General features: G+C 49.7%; 1 protein-coding gene across 2 annotated transcripts; it reads left to right on the top strand.

Annotated features, from left to right (window-relative positions):
* The first annotated feature begins 9 nt into the window (after nucleotides 1-9).
* On the top strand, nucleotides 10-19,498 carry ZER1 (zyg-11 related cell cycle regulator). Of its 2 annotated transcripts, XM_071574442.1 has the most exons (17): nucleotides 10-530; nucleotides 3,592-3,675; nucleotides 4,845-5,107; nucleotides 5,937-6,087; nucleotides 6,348-6,784; nucleotides 7,304-7,480; nucleotides 8,520-8,634; nucleotides 9,102-9,248; nucleotides 9,475-9,648; nucleotides 10,260-10,475; nucleotides 11,136-11,177; nucleotides 11,513-11,632; nucleotides 12,090-12,205; nucleotides 12,316-12,504; nucleotides 13,416-13,513; nucleotides 13,790-13,892; nucleotides 14,794-19,498. In XM_071574442.1, exons 3-17 carry the CDS (start codon nucleotides 4,935-4,937, stop codon nucleotides 14,849-14,851), a joined length of 2,316 nt encoding a protein of 771 aa, XP_071430543.1. In that variant the 5' UTR covers nucleotides 10-530; nucleotides 3,592-3,675; nucleotides 4,845-4,934; the 3' UTR covers nucleotides 14,852-19,498. The 2 variants fall into 2 exon arrangements, with proteins under 2 accessions (XP_071430543.1, XP_071430542.1); XM_071574441.1 differs by lacking the exon at nucleotides 3,592-3,675.
* Nucleotides 19,499-21,313: the final 1,815 nt, after the last annotated feature.

The raw sequence follows: 21,313 nt of genomic DNA, 5'->3' as shown, positions 1-21,313 counted from the left end.
GGCCACGTGGGTTCGGTCCCGGCTCTGTTCCCGTTCGATCCGGGCTCTGTCCCGGCTCTGTTCCCGTTCGGTCCGGGCTCTGTCCCGGCTCTGTCCCGGCTCCGTTCCGGCTCCCCCGCACCCCCCGGCGCTGGCGGACACGCTGTGGGCTCCCACGGGCACCAAGTGCCAGCAGCCCCAGCCGGTTCCCCCCGGGCCGGTGTCCCTGCACCGACATGGCAGCGTGAGCGGCCCCGCGGGGCTGCGGCCTCGCCGTGCCCCGCGCAGTGACGTCAGCGCCGCGAGCGTGTGACGTCACTGCCCGGTGACGTCACGGTCGCGTCCCCGTGCCCGGCGGGTCCCCCCGCAGCCCGAGCGTTCCGGGCCGGCCGGTGTTTCCGGGGGAGGCCGCGGCGGCGCTTCCGTCGCGGCGGGAGGAAGTGACGGCGGTTTGTTGACAGCGGAGGCCGCGGCGGGGGGAGCGGGCCCGAGCAGGACGCGCAGCCCGGCCCGGGCCGCCGGGACAGCCGGGACCAGCCCCATGGCGCCAGGTGAGAGCCGCCCCGCAGCGCGGCCCGGACCCGCCGGAGGAACGGCCGCCCCCGGCAATGCCCCATCCCCGCCCGGCCCCGCGCGGACAGGGGACCCCTGGCAGCCCCGAACGGGGGATCGGGGCCAGCCCTGCCCGCACGGACACCGCGGGCTGCAGGAGCCCCGGCGCCCGGGCTGTCCTCTTGGGAAGGTGACTTACGGGGTGGAAATCCGCGGTGTAACTCGGGGAGCTGCAGGAGCATCTCTGCTACAGGCAGGCACAAAGATCAGCGCAGTCCCCGGCGAGCACGAGCTGTCTCGGGTACGATGTCAGTCATGGCAGGCTGACAAGTCTGGAAAGTGCAGCTTTGCCGGGCTGCAGGATAGTTCGATCTCCTCCTGCTTCCCTCCCGCGGGTGTGAGCAGGGATGGTGTTTCCCCACACAGGCTGCCTGACCATCCATTAATAAAATCACAGTGATTTGCAGCTACGAGATGCCAGCAAAAGTGACAGTGCACTTTCCTCTCGGAGTGTAACCTGTGCCAAGCTCTGCATTTGCATGACATTTGTTATTCTGAAGCCGCTGCAATCACTCACGTCAGTGCACAGTGTTTGCCCTCTCCTTGGACGAGTCCCTGATGCTGGAAAAGTCAGCTTTGCCAGTTATTTTTGTAGCAGCAGCATAAATGTTGTGTGGTTGGCGCCGGGCCAGGGTGAGTCAGGCTTGGCTCTGGGCACTGCCTGGAGAGAGGCTGGGAGAGAGGATCGGTCTGGAGGCCAGGGGAGAGCACCGGGAGTGCCAGGAGCCCCCTGAGCCTGTGACAATGCAGGTGCAGCCTGGGATGCTGTCGCAGCAAAGGTGCAGCCTGCAAGGTAGCAATACTTGCAAAGAGTCTGGTGGGACCTGCAGGCTGGTGTGTGAGTGGAGCTGCCTGTGCTGCCGCTGGTTTGGGGTCCGTGGATGGTGGGAGGGTGCTGGGACTGCACAGAGAGGTCTCTGTGTGCACATGGAACAGGCTGTTGTGTGCCTACTCCTATGGCTGTGAGAAGCTCAGCTCTTTCATGCACTGAGATGGAGGCAAATCTGTTAGAGGAATAAACCAGGGAAAATATTGGCAGCTGCAGTTCTGGTCACTTTTCAGTTGGTGCTCTTGAATTTTCAGCAGCGTTCACGAGTCTGTCTTTGACTCTTCCAGCAGCTTGTTGCCCATCACTGGGAGGCACTGGTGGCAGTCACTGGGCAGCTTCATCCTGTGGAAAGCTGCCTGAGGATAACGTTCAGACAAATGTTAATCATTTGTCAGCGTCTCCAGTGTGTTTCTTTGTATCCCACACCGAAGTATAACCAGAGACAATATTGATCAGAGCAGCTACTGACACTTAATTCCTCCTTTCCCTGCTGTGGCATGTCTCGTCTTGGGTCTAAGTGAGGAGGGCGAGGTCAGCTTGTGTCATGTCCTGGACAAAAGGTCACAGCAGCTGCTCAGAGATCTGTAATAAATCATAAGGATGAAAGCTTTTCTTTGGTCTTGTTTCACTGGGACAGTTTAACCACTCTTCTTTATACTGAACTTCTGTGTGGGATTGTGTTGGTGGATCACGGGGAGCTCAGAAGTTCAAGGGCAGCTGATTTCTCCAGGGCCAGGATCAACCAGCTGCATTGTGCTGGACTCAGCAGAGAGGGAACAGGGGCTGGCCAGAGCCACAGGCAGGCAGTCCTTGCCCTCTGGTGCTCTGAGCTGCTTGGACAAGTCCCAAGCACTGGCCAATTCCAGCTGCACGTGACAATGGATTGTCAATGGGAATTTGTTTTCGAGTTCTCTGGTCATTGGTAGTAAACAGTGGAAGAACACTGGCTGCAGGGACCTCCTGTCTGATGGCACAGGGGAACTGGTAGGGACAGCAGAACACGCTTCCCAGCTGGTTCAGATCTTCCTGTTGATCTTGCCTTTCTGGAAAGATTCTCTCAGGCAAAATCTGCGAGAGGGACTCGTTCTGGAGGTGAGGCCGATTCATCTCCAAGGCAGGCACAGGGCAGCTGCTTCCCACCTGCATTCCCTTAGCCAGGACCTCCCATCCAGGGAGAAGACTCTCTGCACTCATTTGACTTCTCCCCTGACTTGGCTACAAAGGAGGGAGCTGTGGATTATGGAGATCCTCCTGTTTGGAAGTTGAATATGATCCATTTTCTTTGCTGGGACCAGATGCACCTCAGAGGTGTCTGAGCTTTCATGGCAGTATGGAGGAGTCACAGGTTCATGTTCTTGTGATTCCAGCTCAAGCTTCAGTGACCCAGAAGAGTAGGTTACACCCTTAACATCCTGATTGGAGAGAGTTTAATGTACAGTTGTGATTGTTGAGGTTTTGGGGTTGTTTTTCCTCAACATCTGCTTTTGCTTGGAGAGGTTTTACCTTTTGAGCCAAAACCAGCAGAGAGTCTGAGATCCCCCCTGGCAAGGCTGTTGAATGTTGTAGGTTGGAACACAGCAGGTCAGAAGGAATTTGGGACTGGAGCATGATCCTGCCAATTACTTGTAGACATGGATCCCAAAGATGCTTATAGAAAGGAGAAGCTATTGATTGAATTCAAGTAAAGCCAAAAGACAAGTCACATTCAGCACCAGTAAGAGGTGCTGCTTGTGCCAGTTTGCCCACTGACAGTACAGTGAGATTTGGCCCAAGGAGGTGAGGCTTGGAATGGGAATACTGCCAGAGGGATCCAGCATGGCTCTTCCTCAACTGCTGAGTGAGGAGTTCTGCTGATCTCCACTTGTTTTTTGAGGGACTCCTTCCTGTGTGTTGGGTTAATTCCTCGGCCAATTCTTTGTCACTGCCACTGAAGGATGCCCTCAGAAAAAGAACTAATGAAACACAGGAAGAAAAAAAGCTTTGAGTTCCACCTTGTTCTGCCCTCATATTTGCATGGAAATCCATTCTGCAGGAAAAGGAAGGGATTGGAGGGAGCCTGGGCTGCTGGGCAGGCTCAGTCACAGCTGGGCTCCTGTCACCTATGGAGACCCTTTGCTGCCTGAATTTGACAGGTTTCCTTGTCCACAGCCCTAACTGATGATCCTTTGTAGGGGCATCATCACCCAGGCAGTGGCTGAAGAGCATCTGCAAGGGGAAGAGGGAAGGTGCCTGACCCACCCCATCCCTTGGGGATGGTGAGTAGCTTGAGGAGAGGGAGTTAAACTCTTCTGTGTTGTACTGATACTGCAGGAAAGGAGGAAGGGGAGAACAGAGGCTTTAGGGAGACACAGACAAGTGTCCTGATCTTTGCAGCTGCAGGATAAAGATCAGAAACAGAATACGGTTAAGAACATTTTGCAACAACTTCCCAAGCAGTGGCTGCTCAGCTGTGGCACAGAGCATAACAACTTGTGTTCTCACTGCCAGCAGGGACAGCTTCACATCAAAAATAAACATTTCAACACTATTTGTGTGTCTGGAAGTATTTAGAGAAGTTCACATTAGGGTTGCTTCTAATGTGATTTGAGCCTTTGAAAGTGAAATGTCATTGCTGGTGTTCAAGGTGACACTTCTGCCAAACACCTCAAGGCTGCAGCAAGTGAGTCCTGATACCAGAGCTGTCAGACTCTGTCAAACAAGGAAACAGGCAGGGGTAACTTCCCCCAGTGGTCTGCCTCACCCATCCTTTATACTGTACCAAAAATGATGAAGGGCAAAAGCATCTTCCCTTTTTCCAGGTTAGTCACTTGTGCTTTGTGACAGATTTGGGATGGTGAGTGTGAGCTGAATGTAGAGGTGTCTGGCATGTGCATAAACCTCACCTTACACTGCACTCAAAGGGATCCCAGACCACTGTGTTTCCCTCTGTCTCCTGATCCACTTCACAGTCTAGTTCAAAGACTTGCTGGAGCTTCTGCCTTGGCACTACAGAGAAGGATTCAGGCTGAAAATGAAAGTTGCCTTGGAATGGTGTCAAACAGGAAGGGGATACAGGGCCACCTGATCACACTGGGGCCACACAAAGGAGTATCCCAACAGCAAACGTGCTCCTGGTTTATCCAACCCATTCTGAAGGAAATCAGGCAATGTGGCTGCTGCCCCTTCCCTTTCCAAGGGCCTTTGTCAGCCAGATAATCTGCAATGAGGAAACACTTTGCTGTACAGCCTCATTCCACATTAACTCATCCCTGCAGTGTCCCCTGGGGGTGGGGATACCACAGAATGAGGGCACACTGCCAGAGAGGCCAACCTGCTGCAGGTCCCTGTGAGCTCAGGGGCTGCAAACCCAACTCCCAGCATCCTGCTGGTGGGACACTTGCCTTTGTGACTTGCTGAAAGCATCTCTTCTCCCCTCTGCTGACAGCTGTCCTGATGTCCCTGTAAATCCATCCCAGAACTTCATTTGAGGAAAGGATCTCCTGAATCCAAAGCTTCCTTCTGCTCCTCCCCTTGCATGACTTCCCTCGAGATGGCATCAGACAGCCCCGAGTCGCTGATGACCCTTTGCACCGACTTCTGCCTTCGCAACTTGGAGGGGACCCTCTGCTACCTCCTGGACAACGAAACGCTCCGGCTCCACCCCGACATCTTCCTGCCAAGCGAGATCTGTGACAAACTGGTCAATGAGTACGTTTCAGGCCTGGTTTGGGGAAGCTTTTGCCTGGTTTGAGGAGCTGGGAGCTCAGAGAAATAGGAAAAGGAGAGGGAAATGGGGAAGAATTCCTAGCACTGTGTTTTTTCCAGTTGATTACATTGGCAATAAGGCTGTGTGTTAACTTCAGGAGGAAGGTTTCCCAGGGTTATTGTACTGCTATACATCACTCTAATTTCTGTGGAAATCACCCTTTCCAAATTAGTCAGAGCTCAACAAGATCCTGTGAAAAGGGAAATGAAAAGGGTAAACCCCGAGTGAAACAGTCACTGTTTCTTCCAAGAATGTCAATAAGCAACAAAGGAGCTTTTCCATTTCCACCACAGAAGCTTTACAGCTCTCTCTCCAAACAGAAGTAAGAGTGCAAAGTGCTAACAGATGTTAAATTTTAAGGCTGCTGCTGCTCCCATAGCTTTAGAAAGCAACCTGCTTCCAGGGTTTTGTATTTATATAATTTGGCTGTCACAGTCTCTCTTGGCTGAACTTGTGCCCACAAAATCTGGCAGAGAACTTTGACCAGCTAATTTTCTGAAAAAATGAAAAAAAAATCAAATTACTAAGTTTAAACAAATAGGGAAAAAAATTCCTGGAATCTGTGCTTGCCAGAATCCAGTTTGCTCACAAACACACACAGCCTTGCACAAGTGTTTGCCCGAGGTTTTCCCAAGGACTAGCTCTGTGCCAGGAGAGGTGGTGGGGCAGCTCCTTCACCCCACAGGCCGATCAGAGGGGTCAGTGTCACATTCCCTTGTCACCAGTGCAGGTGCCAGAGCTGCAGCTGAGCCTCTGCCTTGCCCCACACAGGTACGTGGAGCTGGCAAAGACAGACAGCATCTTCAAGCCCCACGAAAGCTTCTTCACCCTCTTCTCAGATCCACGGAGCACCAGGCTGGCTCGGATACACTTGCGGGAACAGATTGTGCAGGACCAGGACCTGGAGGCCATCAGGAAGCAGGTGCTGTTGCACTGACAGCTGCATGGGCACCAGCTAGAATCTCAGACACAGAAATTCCCAAGGCTCTATACTTTGCTGCCCAGACTTTCTTTTGGATTATGTGAACTTCTCCCTTCTCAGCTCCCAGAGCCACTGTGGGGAGTGGGGTGGGGACACTTTGGTGATCCGTGGTCTCTGGCTGTCCCAGTGGGAGGTGTGGAGCAAACAGGGCAGGCACTTCACCTGTGAAATGTCTCTAACCTTGCTTTCCCTTTTCCCAGGATCTCGTTGAGCTCTACCTGACTAACTGTGAGAAACTGACAGCCAAGAGCTTGCAAACCTTGGTGAGCTTCAGCCACACACTGATCTCCCTGAGCCTCTTTGGCTGCTGCAATATCTTCTATGAGGAGGAGAACCCCGGGGGGTGTGAGGACGACTGCCTGGTGAACCCCACCCGCCAGGTGCTGGTCAAGGACTTTACCTTCGAAGGCTTCAGCCGCCTGCGCTTCCTGAACCTGGGCCGGCTCATCGAGGGCGTGAACGTGGAGACGCTGCTGCGGCCTCTGGCCTCCCTGGCAGCTTTGGATCTCTCTGGGATCCAGCTGAACGATGTGGGATTCCTCACCCAGTGGAAGGACACTCTGGTTTCCTTAGTGCTTTACAACATGGACCTTTCAGAGGAGCACATCCAAGTGATCGCACAGCTTCGCAAGCTCAGGTCTGTTCTTCCTGGTTTATCCTTTTCCTGCTCATTGGGAAAGGTCTTCTAGAAATGATCTACAATACCCGAAAGAAACCAGGACAGAGTAATAGCCTGAGGTGGAAAAATTAGAAGACTGGGGAAGCAGACAAAAACTTGTGTAACTTCACTTGTGAGATGGGGCCAGATATGTTTCTGGGGGTGCAAAGATCCTCTGGTGCATCTTAATCTCCTCAGGTGGCTGCTGTGATGGAGCTTGGGAAAGGCAGTTCCTGAGCCTGGAGCAATTTCCTTTGTGATGTGTGGCTGGATGAGTCACTGTGCTCTGTTCCAAGTAGACCTCTACCAGATCTCTGCATGTTTGGTTACACACAGGGCGAGCTGCTGCCGCCAGAGCCTACAGAACCACATTCCTGTATCTCGGGAAGGAAATAATAATAAATAATAATCACACTTGGCTTGTCCTTTCCCTCTGGTAGGAAGGCAGAAGCCTCAGCTAATGCTTTGCAGGCTCTGACATGCTCCTGTCCCTTGCAGGCACTTGGATATCTCCCGAGACCACCTGTCCAGTTATTACAAGTTCAAGCTGACCCGGCGGGTTCTGAACCTGTTTGTGGAGAACCTGGTGAACCTCAGCTCGCTCGACATCTCAGGGCACACCATGCTGGAGAACTGCACCATCCCCAGCATGGAGGAGAAGATGGGCCAGACAAGGTAGGTTACTGAGGTCTGCTTGGATGGATACATGAATTAAGAACAGTTCCCTCTTTGAAGTTTCCAAATTCTGTAGGTCCAGTAGTAAAAAGCAGAATACAACTCTTCCCAGTTTCTCCTGACAGTAAAGACTGGTGTGAGAATCAACTGCTATTGCTGTATTCAACACATGTAAGGACTTGTAAGAGTTATAAAGAAATCATCCCATCTGCCTGCCATACATATCTGAAGTATTTCAGTTCTTTTCCACACATATTCTCCCAGGGATCTCCTGCAGGATTATTTCTGAAAGGGCTCCAAAGCTCTGTACATACTTCCTACACAAAACATTCCTACCCTCGCTGAAATCCAAGCTCTTCTGAGAGAATATTTATATGCTGAGTCAGTGGACTCATGGGAGGGCTGAGTGTTTTAGGCACTTGGAATCCAAAGGCCTGTTTTCAGATTTGACCTGGATACTGGGCAGATCAGCCTTTGCAAATCCTGGCAGAGGCATACCTAGAGGTCTGGGTTTCCAGCTCAGGCAAGAGCTCTGCCCTCCTATGAAGCACTCACTGAACAGAAGCAAACAAGTGGGACAGTGCTGGCTCCTGGTCACCAGAGCTGGTGAAAATGCCCTGGCTCTTGGTCAGTAAGGAATGTGGCAGCAAAACCAGGGTTCCTGCATCCTCACAGAAGTAGACTTAGTCTATCAGATGACAAGCAGCCCAGTGTGCAAATACTTTGATCAGTGAAATCCACAGCCCTTTAAGAAGAAATGTTCACCCCAACCAGTGAATTTCCAGGAAAAATTCTACCTGGGAAGGCTGCATTCTGTCTGCATGAATTCTTCTTACTGCTGGTTCTGATCAACACATTCACCCTTCACTCAGGATCACCTCCTGGGATGAACATTTAGTGTTACATTTAGGAGAACTTGGTTTGTTAAAATGAAGTGTAGCCACTATCACTGTGGTTATGAGGCAGTACAGAGTGCAGGGAGGGCTGACACCTGAAGAAACACGGTACCAACATGAACAATCTCTGTTTTTTCCCCCAGCATTGAGCCAGCAAAGAGCAGCATTGCTCCCTTCCGGGGTCTGAAACGACCACTGCAGTTCCTGGGCCTTTTTGAAACCTCTCTCTGCCGCCTGACACATATTCCAGCCTACAAGGTAATGAGGCTGCAGGAATGTTGGCAGTAGGAGCTTGGTAGAAGTTGAAAGAACATGAAAAGTGCTGGCTGCCAGTAGAGTGGAGTTTTTTGGGTCTCAGTTGTGACAACTGAGCTCTGACGTTGCAATACCTCCTCGATAATGCAGCAAATCTACCACAAAGCAAGACCTGTACCCTACATGGTTTTTACAAGGGTTAAAATACATGCCTCTTAGAAGGGCATGGAAAAATCACCCTGCCTGAAGGACCAGGATGTGTGTGTCTAAAGAAAAGGATTTCAGACTTTAGGAGTCTTGCTTGTGAGTATCATTCTTCTGCTCTAAAGGTGCCCTTTATCATCTCTCTGGGCTCAGAAGTGACTCAGCCTCTGTCTCATCCTGGCCTGAATCCTACCTCTCAGAGTTCCCTTCTCAAGGTGGTTTTCCTCCTTCATAATTTCTTCCCTGCTTTTGTTTCTGCATGCCAGGTGAGTGGAGACAAGAACGAAGAGCAAGTCCTGAATGCCATCGAGGCCTACACGGAGCACCGGCCGGAGATCACGTCGCGCGCCATCAACCTGCTGTTCGACATCGCCCGCATCGAGCGCTGCAGCCAGCTGCTGAGAGCCCTCCAGGTGAGCCTTGGCCTCACCCTCACAAGGGGAATTCTGCACTCCCAGTCTCCTTTCCACCTTGGGAAACCTGTAGAAAGTTCCAGTAGCGCAGTGGAACTGGTTTACCTTCATTTCACAAGCACGTTCCCGCCACGCCCTGCCACGTGTTCCTTGCAGGCTTCTAATGGTCATTGCAAGGCTTCACAGCAAGTCAGTGGCAATGAAGCTCCGTGTTGCTTCTCCACAGCTGGTGATCACAGCCCTCAAGTGCCACAAGGATGACAAGAACATCCAGGTGACAGGCAGTGCGGCGCTGTTCTACCTGACCAACTCCGAGTACCGCATGGAGCAGAGCGTGAAGCTGCGGCGCCAGGTCATCCAGGTGGTGCTGAACGGCATGGAGTCCTACCAGGAGGTCACGGTAAGAGCACCCCAGGTTCCCTCAGCTCCTGTAGTCCTCCTTCCCTGTATTGATTCTGTAACCTGGTGTCAGCATCTGGGTCTCCTCAACCTCCAGTGTGTGAGCCAAGGCAGACACCAGAGACGTCCAGATCTGCTCCTTGTCTTCACTCAGCAGTGGGATTACATGGTCCTTATCCACCTGATATTCTCCAGAAAAAGGGGGGAGAAAGTGATGATAGCAAGGCTCCTTTTTTTCCATGGGTAGTGGTCAAAGGGGGTGTGTGATCCAGCACTGACTGTGGTGTCACATGGGTGCAGGCGTTGGGGATATTGAGTCAGTGGAAAGAAACATCTCAGACCTCTGTACTGGAAGCCAGCTGAGCTTGCAGGCATCAAGGAACTGGCTTGGAAAGTGATGGGCCCTGGATAATTATGTGGCCCTGTGAGACTGGAGTGACAGGGAGAAATAAGAGGATACTGGCAGAGCATGGCTAAAGGAGGGTAACCGAAATTTCGGTAGTCACAGTCAGGCAAGAAGATGGTTTCAGTACCAGGCAGGAAGGAAACATGAGGTGAGGGAGCCTGGGTTTTGTAGTCACCTGGCCCAGTGTGTGCTTCCTTTCAACCCAGGTACAGCGGAACTGCTGCCTCACCCTGTGTAACTTCAGCATTCCCGAGGAGCTGGAGTTCCAGTACCGCCGTGTCAACGAGCTGCTGCTGAACATCCTCAACCAGAGCCGGCAGGACGAGTCCATCCAGCGCATCGCCGTGCACCTCTGCAACGCCCTGGTGTGCCAGGTGGACAACGACCACAAAGAAGCTGTGGGCAAGATGGGGTTTGTCATGGTTGGTATGGCCCCACGGTGTCTGCTTACCCATAACCAGGCCAGCACAGTTCCTTTGCAGCTGTCTGCAGCCAAACACACCCGGCTGTGATCCAGCAGGGAACCAGTGTCCCAGCAATGCCAACCATTCCTGGAACCTACCCCTGTGCTTGCTTACCAGCACTGGAAGTCATGATCCCAGAGGCTGGCTGGGAGGGCAGGGGAGCACTGTAACCTTACACAGGTGATACCTCCTCACCACATAGTGCTATATCCACAACTGGCACCACCTTGTGACTTGTTTCTGTTTCTCCTTAAGTTTGCATCAGCTTCCCAACTCATGTCAACCCATATCCCTCATCTTTTCCATGAGCTGCAGAGGCTGCTGCTTCGTGGCAGCTGTGCCACATCCCACACTTTGTCATACAGATCAAAATTAACTCAACTGCAAACTCAACAGCTCCAGGACTGGCACAGTTCAGCTCTGTCAATACTTGCAACTTTGAACATAACCCAGTCCCAGTGGTTTAGTGAGAAGGGTACCAAGTAGGTTCTCTACAAAGAATCCAAACTGAATATGCCTGAAAATTGGCCATAGCCAGGTCTGTAGGACCACAGCAGTTCAGTTTTAGCTCCATGATTTTTAAACTGTTTCTCACTCTTCCCCTTCCTCTGTCCACAGACAATGCTAAAGTTGATTCAGAAGAAGTTGGCTGACAAAACGGTGAGTGTTGTCCCAAAAAAACATATACATAGAGTATTTTCTCTTCAGTCTGACTTAGGCATGGAGATCAGCCAGCTCAGCATCCCTAACAAACACAAGACTTCTCAGCTGACACTGCAGAATTTCTTGTCCCAGAGTAAGGGCAGGAGAATGTGACAGGGAGGCAAAAATGTTAAACAAAAAAACTCACGTGCTAATGGTTTGTAAGTGAGTAACAAGGCTTTTTTACCTCTGGAGCCATCTGGAGTGTTGCCAGAGAGGAAACAAGTGGTTGGTTTGCACCAGGCTCCCACATTAGCAAAGCTCTGATTCTGTGCCTTTCTTTGACTCTACAGTGTGATCAGGTGATGGAGTTCTCCTGGAGTGCCCTCTGGAACATCACTGATGAGACTCCAGATAACTGTGAGATGTTCCTGAACTACAGCGGCATGAAACTGTTCCTGGAGTGCTTGAAAGTAAGTGTGTCTGTCTCTGGAGAGCTGCTGGCATGAGCAGAGGAGATGCAGGTGCCTGGGCAGGATCCCTGGCTCTGCTCCTCTCCAGGCTGTACTTCCTGCACTGCACAAACAGAAAAGTGAAAGCTGGTCTATGTTCTTCTTTCTCACATCCTTCCACCCAGCCAGTAGAACACAGGAACTTACACTCAACACATCTTCCCCTTTCCCCAGCTTTGCTCAGTTCCCCTGAGCACAGAGCAGAGGGCAGTGAACAGGGAGCCCTGGCCTCAATTCTCTCACCTCACACAAACCTTTAGCACTCAAGATCCCATTTGGCTCCTCCTAAGGAGCCATTGCCAACTACTCAAAAATATTCAGCCTTTCCAGATGCACTTTACAGCCTTTCCCCAGGGCTGCTTGTTCTCAGCATCACCACAGCCCTGCCTGTGTGTGATCCTGTCCTTTGCTCCCCCAGGAATTCCCAGAGAAGCAGGAGCTGCACCGCAACATGCTGGGCCTGCTGGGCAACGTGGCAGAGGTGAAGGAACTGCGCCCACAGCTCATGACCTCGCAGTTCATCAGTGTGTTCAGGTGAGGGCCTGGCTGATCAGCTGGGCTTGGAGCTTTGCTTCTCACTCACCTGGAGACTCCCACACCTTTCCTGCCTCAGCACCTCTAGGTGATCTCTTCTCTCTTGGCAGCAACCTGCTGGAGAGCAAAGCCGATGGGATTGAGGTGTCCTATAATGCCTGTGGAGTGCTCTCCCATATCATGTTTGATGGTCCAGAGGCCTGGGGGATCTGTGAGCCCCACCGAGAGGAAGTTGTGAAGAGGATGTGGGCAGCCATCCAGAGCTGGGATATCAACTCCAGGAGAAATATCAATTACAGGTGAGGAATGGGAAAGTTTGGCCTGCTCACCCAGGAGCCAGGATTGTCACAGGAAGCCAACACCAAGAGAGGGAAAGGAAGAAATACTGCCCAGCATGGAGGCTCTGTTCAAAGTGAGGGAGAAACATCCTCAGGGATATTCTTCAGTGAGGATTTTACATCTTCCTTTGAAATCCATTACACAAGCTGTTTGAAAGTAGACACCTTACCTGGAAATTCCTATGGGAGAAGTTTGGGAGCCAAATAGAATTTCTGCTGCATTTTTTCTGGTGAAATTGAGTAGCTCAGGAAACCCATCATCTGTCTGGGACTGCCTAACCATTTTGCTCTGAGACTGCTGTCCTTTGCAGCTCCTTAGGTCTGTTTGCTTCCCAAAGTCATGTGCTGTAGCTTTCAGTCTTCTCTGGGGGATAGACACAGTTCCCAGAAATCCCTTCATGGGTTAATACAACTGCTAGGGTCCTCCAAAACCCTTCCTGTAAGAGGGTATCTGGTACTCAGTATTCCCTGAGTGCTGGCAGGGATCCAGAATTGCCATTCCAGTGCCTGCTCCACATTACTGTTGTCAGAACAAACATAGCAACCCTTGCACATGTGCAGCCAGCTTTGCCTGGGCGTAGTCTGGCTGTGTCCCCTCCACAGACTCCTCAGTGCTGCTGGGATTCAGCTGTTGTGAGGAAATGGCTGGTGGAGGATAGAAATCAGTTCTTGGGCTTAGTTACCCTCCTGGCAGGAGGTGTGGGGTCTGTAATCCTGCCAGCACTGCCCTGGGACACAGACTTAGCCTTGGTGCCAGAACCTTTGGGTTTACTGCACTGGTATCTGGGAGCTGAGTTTGTGTTGCTGTGAGTGGCAAAGGTGCTGAAATAAGCTGCTCTTGGATTTTTAACATCTTCTGTAATTCTGTGCAGGTCATTTGAACCAATCCTTCGACTTCTTCCACAAGGGATCTCCCCTGTCAGCCAGCACTGGGCCACCTGGGCACTCTATAACCTGGTCTCTGTCTACCGTAAGTTCCCTTTTGGAAATCACATCCCTGCCCTGTAGAACTTGAGGGGGTGGACCGGAGGCTGTCAGCAGAGAAAGTCATCCCAGTTAAGCTCTGTAGGTGGAGAAAACCTTGGAATGATGCAGGAGTGTCCAGGCAGCACAGCCAAACAAAAACAATGAGACTTGATGTGTAGGAAATTCCTTCCCTGCTTTGGTTTTTCTCCTTCCCCTCCTGCCACCCTTTGTATCACTCCTGTGAGGGCTCACAAGGACCTGTTCATTGTTTTCTCTGCAGCTGACAAGTACTGCCCACTGCTGATCAAAGAAGGTGGGATCCCCCTCCTGAAGGACATGATTAAAATGGCCTCAGCACGGCAAGAGACCAAGGAGATGGCCCGGTAGGACACCAGAGCACTGTCACAAACATTCAGTTTAGCTTTAGCTTTTATTCTTCCACATCAGGTGAGGCTGCCAAAGCAAGGCCTGGACTGATGTGTACAAGGGGTGTGAAGTGAACAGAGGAAAAAGAGGATGAAAACAAAAGAATAGAGGTGTTTATAGGTGGGCAATAGACACAGATCATTGCCAGGCAAACTGGTTATAGAATTGCCTTGCTGAACAAGGGAGCCACATGGCTAATTGCAGCTCTTAGGCCAATGGTCTGCAGTCAGCAATGTTCCCCATACTTGGTGGGCTCCCTGTTTCCAGAATCATATTGGGCTGTCCTAAAACTACTGACTGCGCAGTTAAAATGAGAGCATTTTTCAAAAGAGAGAGTCCATCACCTTTGTGAGCTTCCCCAGTGGTGTGACCTTCTTTTGGAGTCATCCTTTCAGGATTTAAAAGCCAGCTGCAGTCTCTGGTCGTTGGCAAAGTGAGAGCTGTAATTTCATACCTGCAGGATGAACATAAAAGAGGTAGAGATGGGCTGGGAATACAAACCTGGGGGTGGGCAGCAGGTGTTCCCACAGCTGAAGGGTCTCTCAGAAGACAGTCACAGTTGCAGGGTGTGGGGATGGCACAGGTGACAGCACAGCTCTGTGTGCACGTGGTTCCTGCTGTGATTCAAAGGTATCTGAGGAGTTGGATATGTGGGAGGTGAGTCTGGATCTGGATGTGCATTGCCATGACTTGACATTCCAAACTGGGAGCTCTAAGCTGCCTTTGTGGAGTTTACTGGTTTTGACACAAATAGGATACAGTGACACAGAGATCAACTGTTCTACATTATTGTCCCACAGTTGGGGTTCAAGAAGCTTTAAACTAAACCTTCTCTCCTTGTCCTTGTTTTATCCATAGGAAAGTTATAGAGCACTGCAGTAACTTTAAGGAGGAGAACATGGACACTTCCAGATAGAGGCACTCACCCACTGCCTCTGGCCAGCACTGTATCCAGCTTCTCTCTAACTCACTGTACATAGGGAGGACTCTTTCTTACCAACTCACCCGTTGGAAGGAAACTTTATGTGTGTGTGTGAGACCCTCAGTAGATGAAGGTGAACAGAGAAGGGGGGAGGGACCTTTTGCACAACAAAATGCTTTCCTTAACTTAGTGGACTTTTTTTGTCATGAAGTTTCAGGTTGAAGTTCCGTGTGTATGATTTCTGTATAAAAAGAAAACAAAAAACAAAGACAGCTACATTATGTATCTTTTAACCTTTTTATTTTAGGCCACACAGAGAGCCTCAAATGACCATGAGCTTGAAGACCTAGTTGTGTGATCACTAGTGTGACATGTTTATATCCCATTTTTTAGAAAATTCCCTTTTGCTGTACTGCATGAGGTCCTGTAATGTCTGCAAGAACACCAGTCCTGAATCAGCAGTGGCTGCTCAGTGGGGTTGCAGGCAGGGAGGAGTTAGTTACTTGGTCAAAGGCTGGGGGACACAAGACCAGAGAAACAGACCAAAATAACTCCATTTATACATGGAGGAAATAGGGAAGAAAGATCTTTCCACTTAATTCACTCCCTTAAGGGTATTTTGTAGAAGACTCCTATTAATGGAAGCATTGCTAACTGTATATGGGTCATTGAGAAGTAAGACATTCCCAGTGAAGTCAGGAGGTCTGTTTTGTCCCCACTGGCAGTACAGTAGGATCTGCCAGCCCACCCAGCCCCATAAGATGACCAGTAAAACCAGTTCCACATTCTTGGCTACACAGAGCTTTTCTCTCAAAGGGAGCCTGTGCAACAAGGCACAAGGTTTGTTCACAAAGGGCTACACATCTTCATTCCAGACCTTCACCACCTTTTTAGTTGTGTTTGTTTTGTGGGGAAGGGCTACAAAGCCAAACAGAGTATTTCTCTCTGCGTAACAAACTCTCCCAGGGCCTGGTCCAGAGCAGCTTGTACCCCTCTGCAAGTCCCAGGAAGGGACTGGAGCTGCTCTGCTCTTCCTCAGTCCTCATCAGCACAAGCCATGCCCAGTGGCACAGCAATCTCTCCCTGCAGCACAACTGCTGGAATTAGAGGGGCTGAAATCCTCTCCTGAGCATGGGGAGTCTCCAGGCACCCTTTGGAGGGCCAGCCCATGAAATAGCACTTCTTGTTCCACCCCAACATCTTTCCCCTCTTCTTGGAAGCAGAAGGCCCTATTCCTGTCTGACTCCCAGTGGCATTGGGAGCCCCACTGCCCTGAGCAGTGTGTGGTGCAGGTGAGAGGAGAGTCCCCCTGAGCTGGTCCTTGCCTGTGACACTCCAGACCTGTCACGGCTCCTGAAGCTGAAGGCCAAGGTTCCCACAGCCAGACACCCAACAGCACAGAGCCCACTGCTCCCCACAGCTCCCTGACAAATCTTCCCTTAGGAGAGATTTAGCAAAGATTTCATGCCTGATAGCAAAGAGGAGCCCATGGCCAAGAGAGGTGGGACATTTCAGGCCTCTGAGCACAGGAACTCGCTGCTCTCCCCTGGACACATTGCTGGGATTGACTCGCTGCTATGAGGTTCTGCTAATGCTCAAGAGTTCATGTTGTCCTTGTGAGCACGTTAGAGACAGATCCTTGATCCACAAACTGACACTTTAACTGACACAACACAGCTGCCTGGACAGGTTTACTTTTTCTGCCAATATGGTGTTATTCAATGTCTTTTTTTTTCCTTTTTAACCATTTGTCATTTGTTTTGGTATTGTGAGATCTGTACTTTTTTCTTTTAAGTATTTTTCAAACTTATATATATTTTTGTGTCACTTTTGAATTGTTTTCGTAAGATTTGCAAAACTTGACAAATTATACTTTTTTGCGGTCGTTGAAAATGTATTTTTCTCTCTCTTATTGCTGTTCCCCAAGAGTTTGTGTCTCTAAAGTTTTGAGATGGGGAAGCTTATTTCAAGATCTGTTTTCTGTGTAACTTTTGCTGATCTTCCTTCTCGATGCAAAACCAAGAGGGGCTGCAAATACTGACAGCCAGCCCTGGTGTGTTAGCAGAGTCAGGTTTTGCTCTTTAACTCCAATTAATGCTGCTGTCCTGAAGCTGTTTCATGTGACAGTGTGACAGTGCCACCCACCAGGTTTGCTTCCTTCCCAATGCCCATGTAGTGAAAGCTCCTGCCACTAAAATCTTGAATCACCCAACAAAAAGCACTCAAGATTCTGACTGTGTTGGCAAGGGGGGAGTGGAGCAGAAGGGGACACATTACAGATGGAGAGGTATCAGAAATCCTTGTCCCCAGAATGCAGCTGCCACCCTGGGAGACAGTGGAGCTCAGGAATTCTCATCCCAGCTGGAGCACAGTTCAGCCTTGCACTGCGATCCAAGCCAAGCAGTCAGGCTTTTCTCTGAGATCCTGGCACAACTACATCAAGGCAAAGGAACAACCAATGACTTGGCTCTATCTGCCTCAAGACCTCAAAGGTTTGGGTTTTCCAAACCAGTGCCCCCACAAGTTCAGCTGTTACTGAAGCCTCACCTGCTGCACCAAAGCTGTTTCCCTCTGTAAACCTCTGTCCTCGCTGCTCACAGACCCTCAGCAAGCTGTACCTGAGCCTGAGCAGGATAAAAAGATTCCAAATTCCCAGCAACAAGGAGATTTGTGGAGTCAGGCCTGGCTGCCAGAAAAGCTCAGCTTGCTGAAATCTGTCACTGATCCCAGGGGAAGGGGGAACTACAACTGCAAGATTTTGAGTGAGGCCACCAGCAAGGTAAATCCCTGAGACAGCACGTCAAAAGAAACACCATCCCTGTCAGAAAAACATGAGCTTTGCCTACAAACTTCCATGTCTCCAAGCCAACAGACTGTGTGAGCTGAAAAATAACATTTCAAAAGCAGCAAAAGAGAGAAAGGTATCCTCTGAACACCTGAGCACAATCCAGGAATTCCTGTCAATGGAAGTCTGAAACTAGTTTGTACCTCAGTTTCCCCAACTGAAACAACAGGCACAATGCATGTACTGTGACCTGAAAGCATTTTTTGGAGACACAGTTAATTGCTGCCATAGATCCAGAGCTGAGGACAGAACAGCAGAGTTCCCTGCAGACATCGTATCAATGTTCTTCTGCAAGGAAGGGAGAGCAAAGTGGCTGATTTTTTAAGAAGGTCTAATGCGAAAGAGGAAGTCAGATATCCTGAAATCCTTGCCTGGTCCAGGAAAGCTTCTCAGGCCTTCCAGCCTTGCTGGATCAAAGGAATGAACCAGGGGATTTCAACTCCACACAGAATTACAGAGCCAATCACCAACCCTGGTCAGAAAACCAGAACAGGGTTCTATTTGTCAAATGAAAATCCAGCTGGAGAGAAGTTCATGGTGTGTAAAGACATGGGGGGCTCCTTGTGTTCAGTTGCTGTTGGCCCACTCAGACTCTTCATGTTTTCACTTACATTAATATTGCAAAGCTTGGCAAGCAGAGCACGAACACAACTCAGTAGCTCCCTGCAGAGACTGTGCCAACAAAGGATCCCTCTGCCTGAACTGTGTGGTTTCCTCCCTGGCTGGAGGCTGCCCTGTTCTTCAGTGGCCCCTGGCTCAGCAGTGCCAGTTATCTCTGTTCCCTGGGATAGATCAGACAGCAAATTGCTGGGCAACTTCCCACAAGTGCTTCCATTTTACAAGATCTGTGGGAGGAATTGCTTACAAGGATTGGCATCTCCTTGAATGCTGCTTAACACCCAGCAGCACCAGACTTTCTCATCTAGACCAAGCCAGGAAAGTTTAGCACTGATATTTGTGGCAATCAGAACACTGCAGATAATTCCTCTGCACCGTGGCTGCTGTTTTCCCTGCACCTTCCTACTGAAATGATTCTCTTCAGCACTGAATCCTACCCAGCTTGTCACCTTGGCTGGGCTTCTGCTGCTGCCACTCTGCTCTCTGCACAGGATGAGTGGGAAGAAAAGCCTTGGAGCTGTGAGCTGATCCCTCTTATCACTTGAAGAATGCAACTAATTACCAGCAGGACAAGAGCTCCAGGGGCACTGCAGGCAGGCACTATCCATAGAAAAGACATTTCCTTGAGGCTGGTTAGGGAGGAGCCTGGCACAGCTCAGGTGTCAGAGGGCATTTGTGCTGGGAAAAGAGAATTAAAAGTATGGAAACAGCTGGTCTCCACGACAACCATGTGTATGAAACACGGAGGGCAATAGTCATCAGGAGTGGATGAAAAGGAACATGGGGGCTGGAGAAGACAGCACTTCAATCAGGATTGAGGGAGATTTTCTGCTGAACTGAAACACTTCTGCTTTAGCAGACTGTTTTGATTTCATATACTTGTCACTGATTCTGTAACTCTTTTCTTGTTTTTAAAAAGTTTTTAAGCTAATCAACTATGTATTTCCTTGTTTTGCTGAAAGAAAATACCCTCAGTTATATCCAGTGTCTGCTTTTACTCTGTCCATGGACCTGCCTGATCTTGGGGCCTGGTTCAAATGTTTGTACACGGTGAAACCCAGCAAAAAATCAAAATGCACAACTGCTGCTTCCTTACAATTCTGAATGAATTAACTTTTCTGTTGTATCCATTGGATACCTGCTGTGTATTAAACCTAGTGCTCAACAGTGTCTTCTTCCTTTGGTCTGTGACTGTGGCTTTTTTAGGTCCATTACTGGGCCATTTGCTGTCAAATATTTCATTTCAAATGAAAGGAACTGCCATGTGTTGATGATGCAGTTCAGTGGCTTTGCCTTTCATCACTCCAAGGGATACAATACTGTTTGTCAACAGAAAAGAGATGTGGAGGAAGAGAGCATTGTTAGGAAATTGTGTGAGAGGAGAATAAAAAAATGAGGACGATATTTGAGCGTACAGATTGCTCTGAACTCCGTAAGGGATCTGCAGCTCATCCTCCACAGCCCACCCTTCCTAAGTGGGCAGAAGCTGAGCACTTAAGAAAAGCCTCTGGCTTAAGCCAGTCAATCTGCTTTGAGGCCAGTGTGACTTTCTTCTTAAGGTCCTGGTCCTGCAAGGGCTCAACTGCCAGTTAATTCAGTGGTCACTGCAGAGTCTCTGAAGAATCAGACTCGGGGTGAAGGGAATGGGAGGAGGAATAGTGTGAATCTGAGCTGCCTCTGAAGATGTGCCACGGTGTAAGAGTACAGAGCAAGCCCTTAAGCTTCCAGCAGCATGGAATTCCAGGCTGGAATGCCATAAGAACCGAGAGTCTCCACTCAGAAACCTGCTAGTAGAGACTTCTAGAACTGAGCCTAATTTCAGCCACTCATTGAGGCTGAAACCCATGAGACAGAGATGAGCCCTGATCTCTGCATGACAGGGTTCAAAGCTGAAGGAGAAGATAAAAAGAGTAACATGCACCAAATTATTTTAATCACAAAGATTGAGAATACACTCCTTAGGACAGATTATTCTAGAACATCAAAATGTTTCTACTTTCAAGAGGATAATATTATTACTACTCAAATCACCTTCATTAAGCTTTAAAATTTACACCTCTGCAAAGAAGGAAAGACACTACCCACCTTTTTTTCAAGCCCCAGTACAGTCTGTGAAGTGTCTGAGGGAGGATAGCTGTAGGTTTTGCATTTACCTAGAATTAATAAAAAAGAAAGCAAAAAGGTTTGAATGATTGTTGGAAATTTAATCTACAATTTTTATTAGCATTTCAACCCAGCTGTCTCAGGTAAACTATTTAAGTGACCCACACAGCCAAGTGCTGTCCTGGAATCAGCAGGTGGCCCCTGACTCCCCTAAAGAGACTAAAATAATCAAATTGTGAGCAAATAATACTGAGGAATCAGTTACTTTTCAGCAGCTGGAGGGTAAATTTGCAAAGGATATTATCTTTGTTTCCAAAGTTTCACTGGGAAGGAAGGTAATAAAAGCAGCAAGATACATCTGTGTTAAAACTGAAAAGAGTTTAAAGAGGAAGCACTGATTTTGGAACATTTTCAGGCCTGTGATAAGATTCATCTGCCCTAAACAGAGAGACACTCAAAGTATAAATGTGTACATCTAAGGTGTAGTTACCTTGGCTTTTTGTATTGTTAGCAAGAGACAAAAGCACATCCAGAGTGCAGTGTAACAGCTTTTAGATGCCTGTTTCAGCTGAGAAGGGCCATTCTCTGCACACACCCGTTTCCCTCAGTGCACACACTGTGGCCGGACCAAATCCCTTCTTGAGTGACACTGGGCATTCTCCAGGCTCCCTTTGGATCATGGTGTAAGAGCAACTGGCCAAGCTCAGCCTCTGTGCCTCTGCCTGGGGGATGAAAAGTAACACAACCTGGAGTGACCACACTGGCAAGGCTGGAGTTAGTGCACTGCAGCACCTCAGGAACACCTGGAGCAGGCTCTGAACAGCACCTGCTGCCTGACCCATCCCTGCCAGCCCCTTCCATCACTGACTGACCCACCAGTGCCAGCCTCT

This window comes from Pithys albifrons, chromosome 20 (genome assembly GCF_047495875.1).
Source record: "Pithys albifrons albifrons isolate INPA30051 chromosome 20, PitAlb_v1, whole genome shotgun sequence".
NCBI classification, from domain to species: Eukaryota; Metazoa; Chordata; class Aves; order Passeriformes; family Thamnophilidae; genus Pithys; species Pithys albifrons.
Note: the sequence above shows the minus strand (reverse complement) of the source record. Positions and strands in the feature narration are given on the sequence as shown.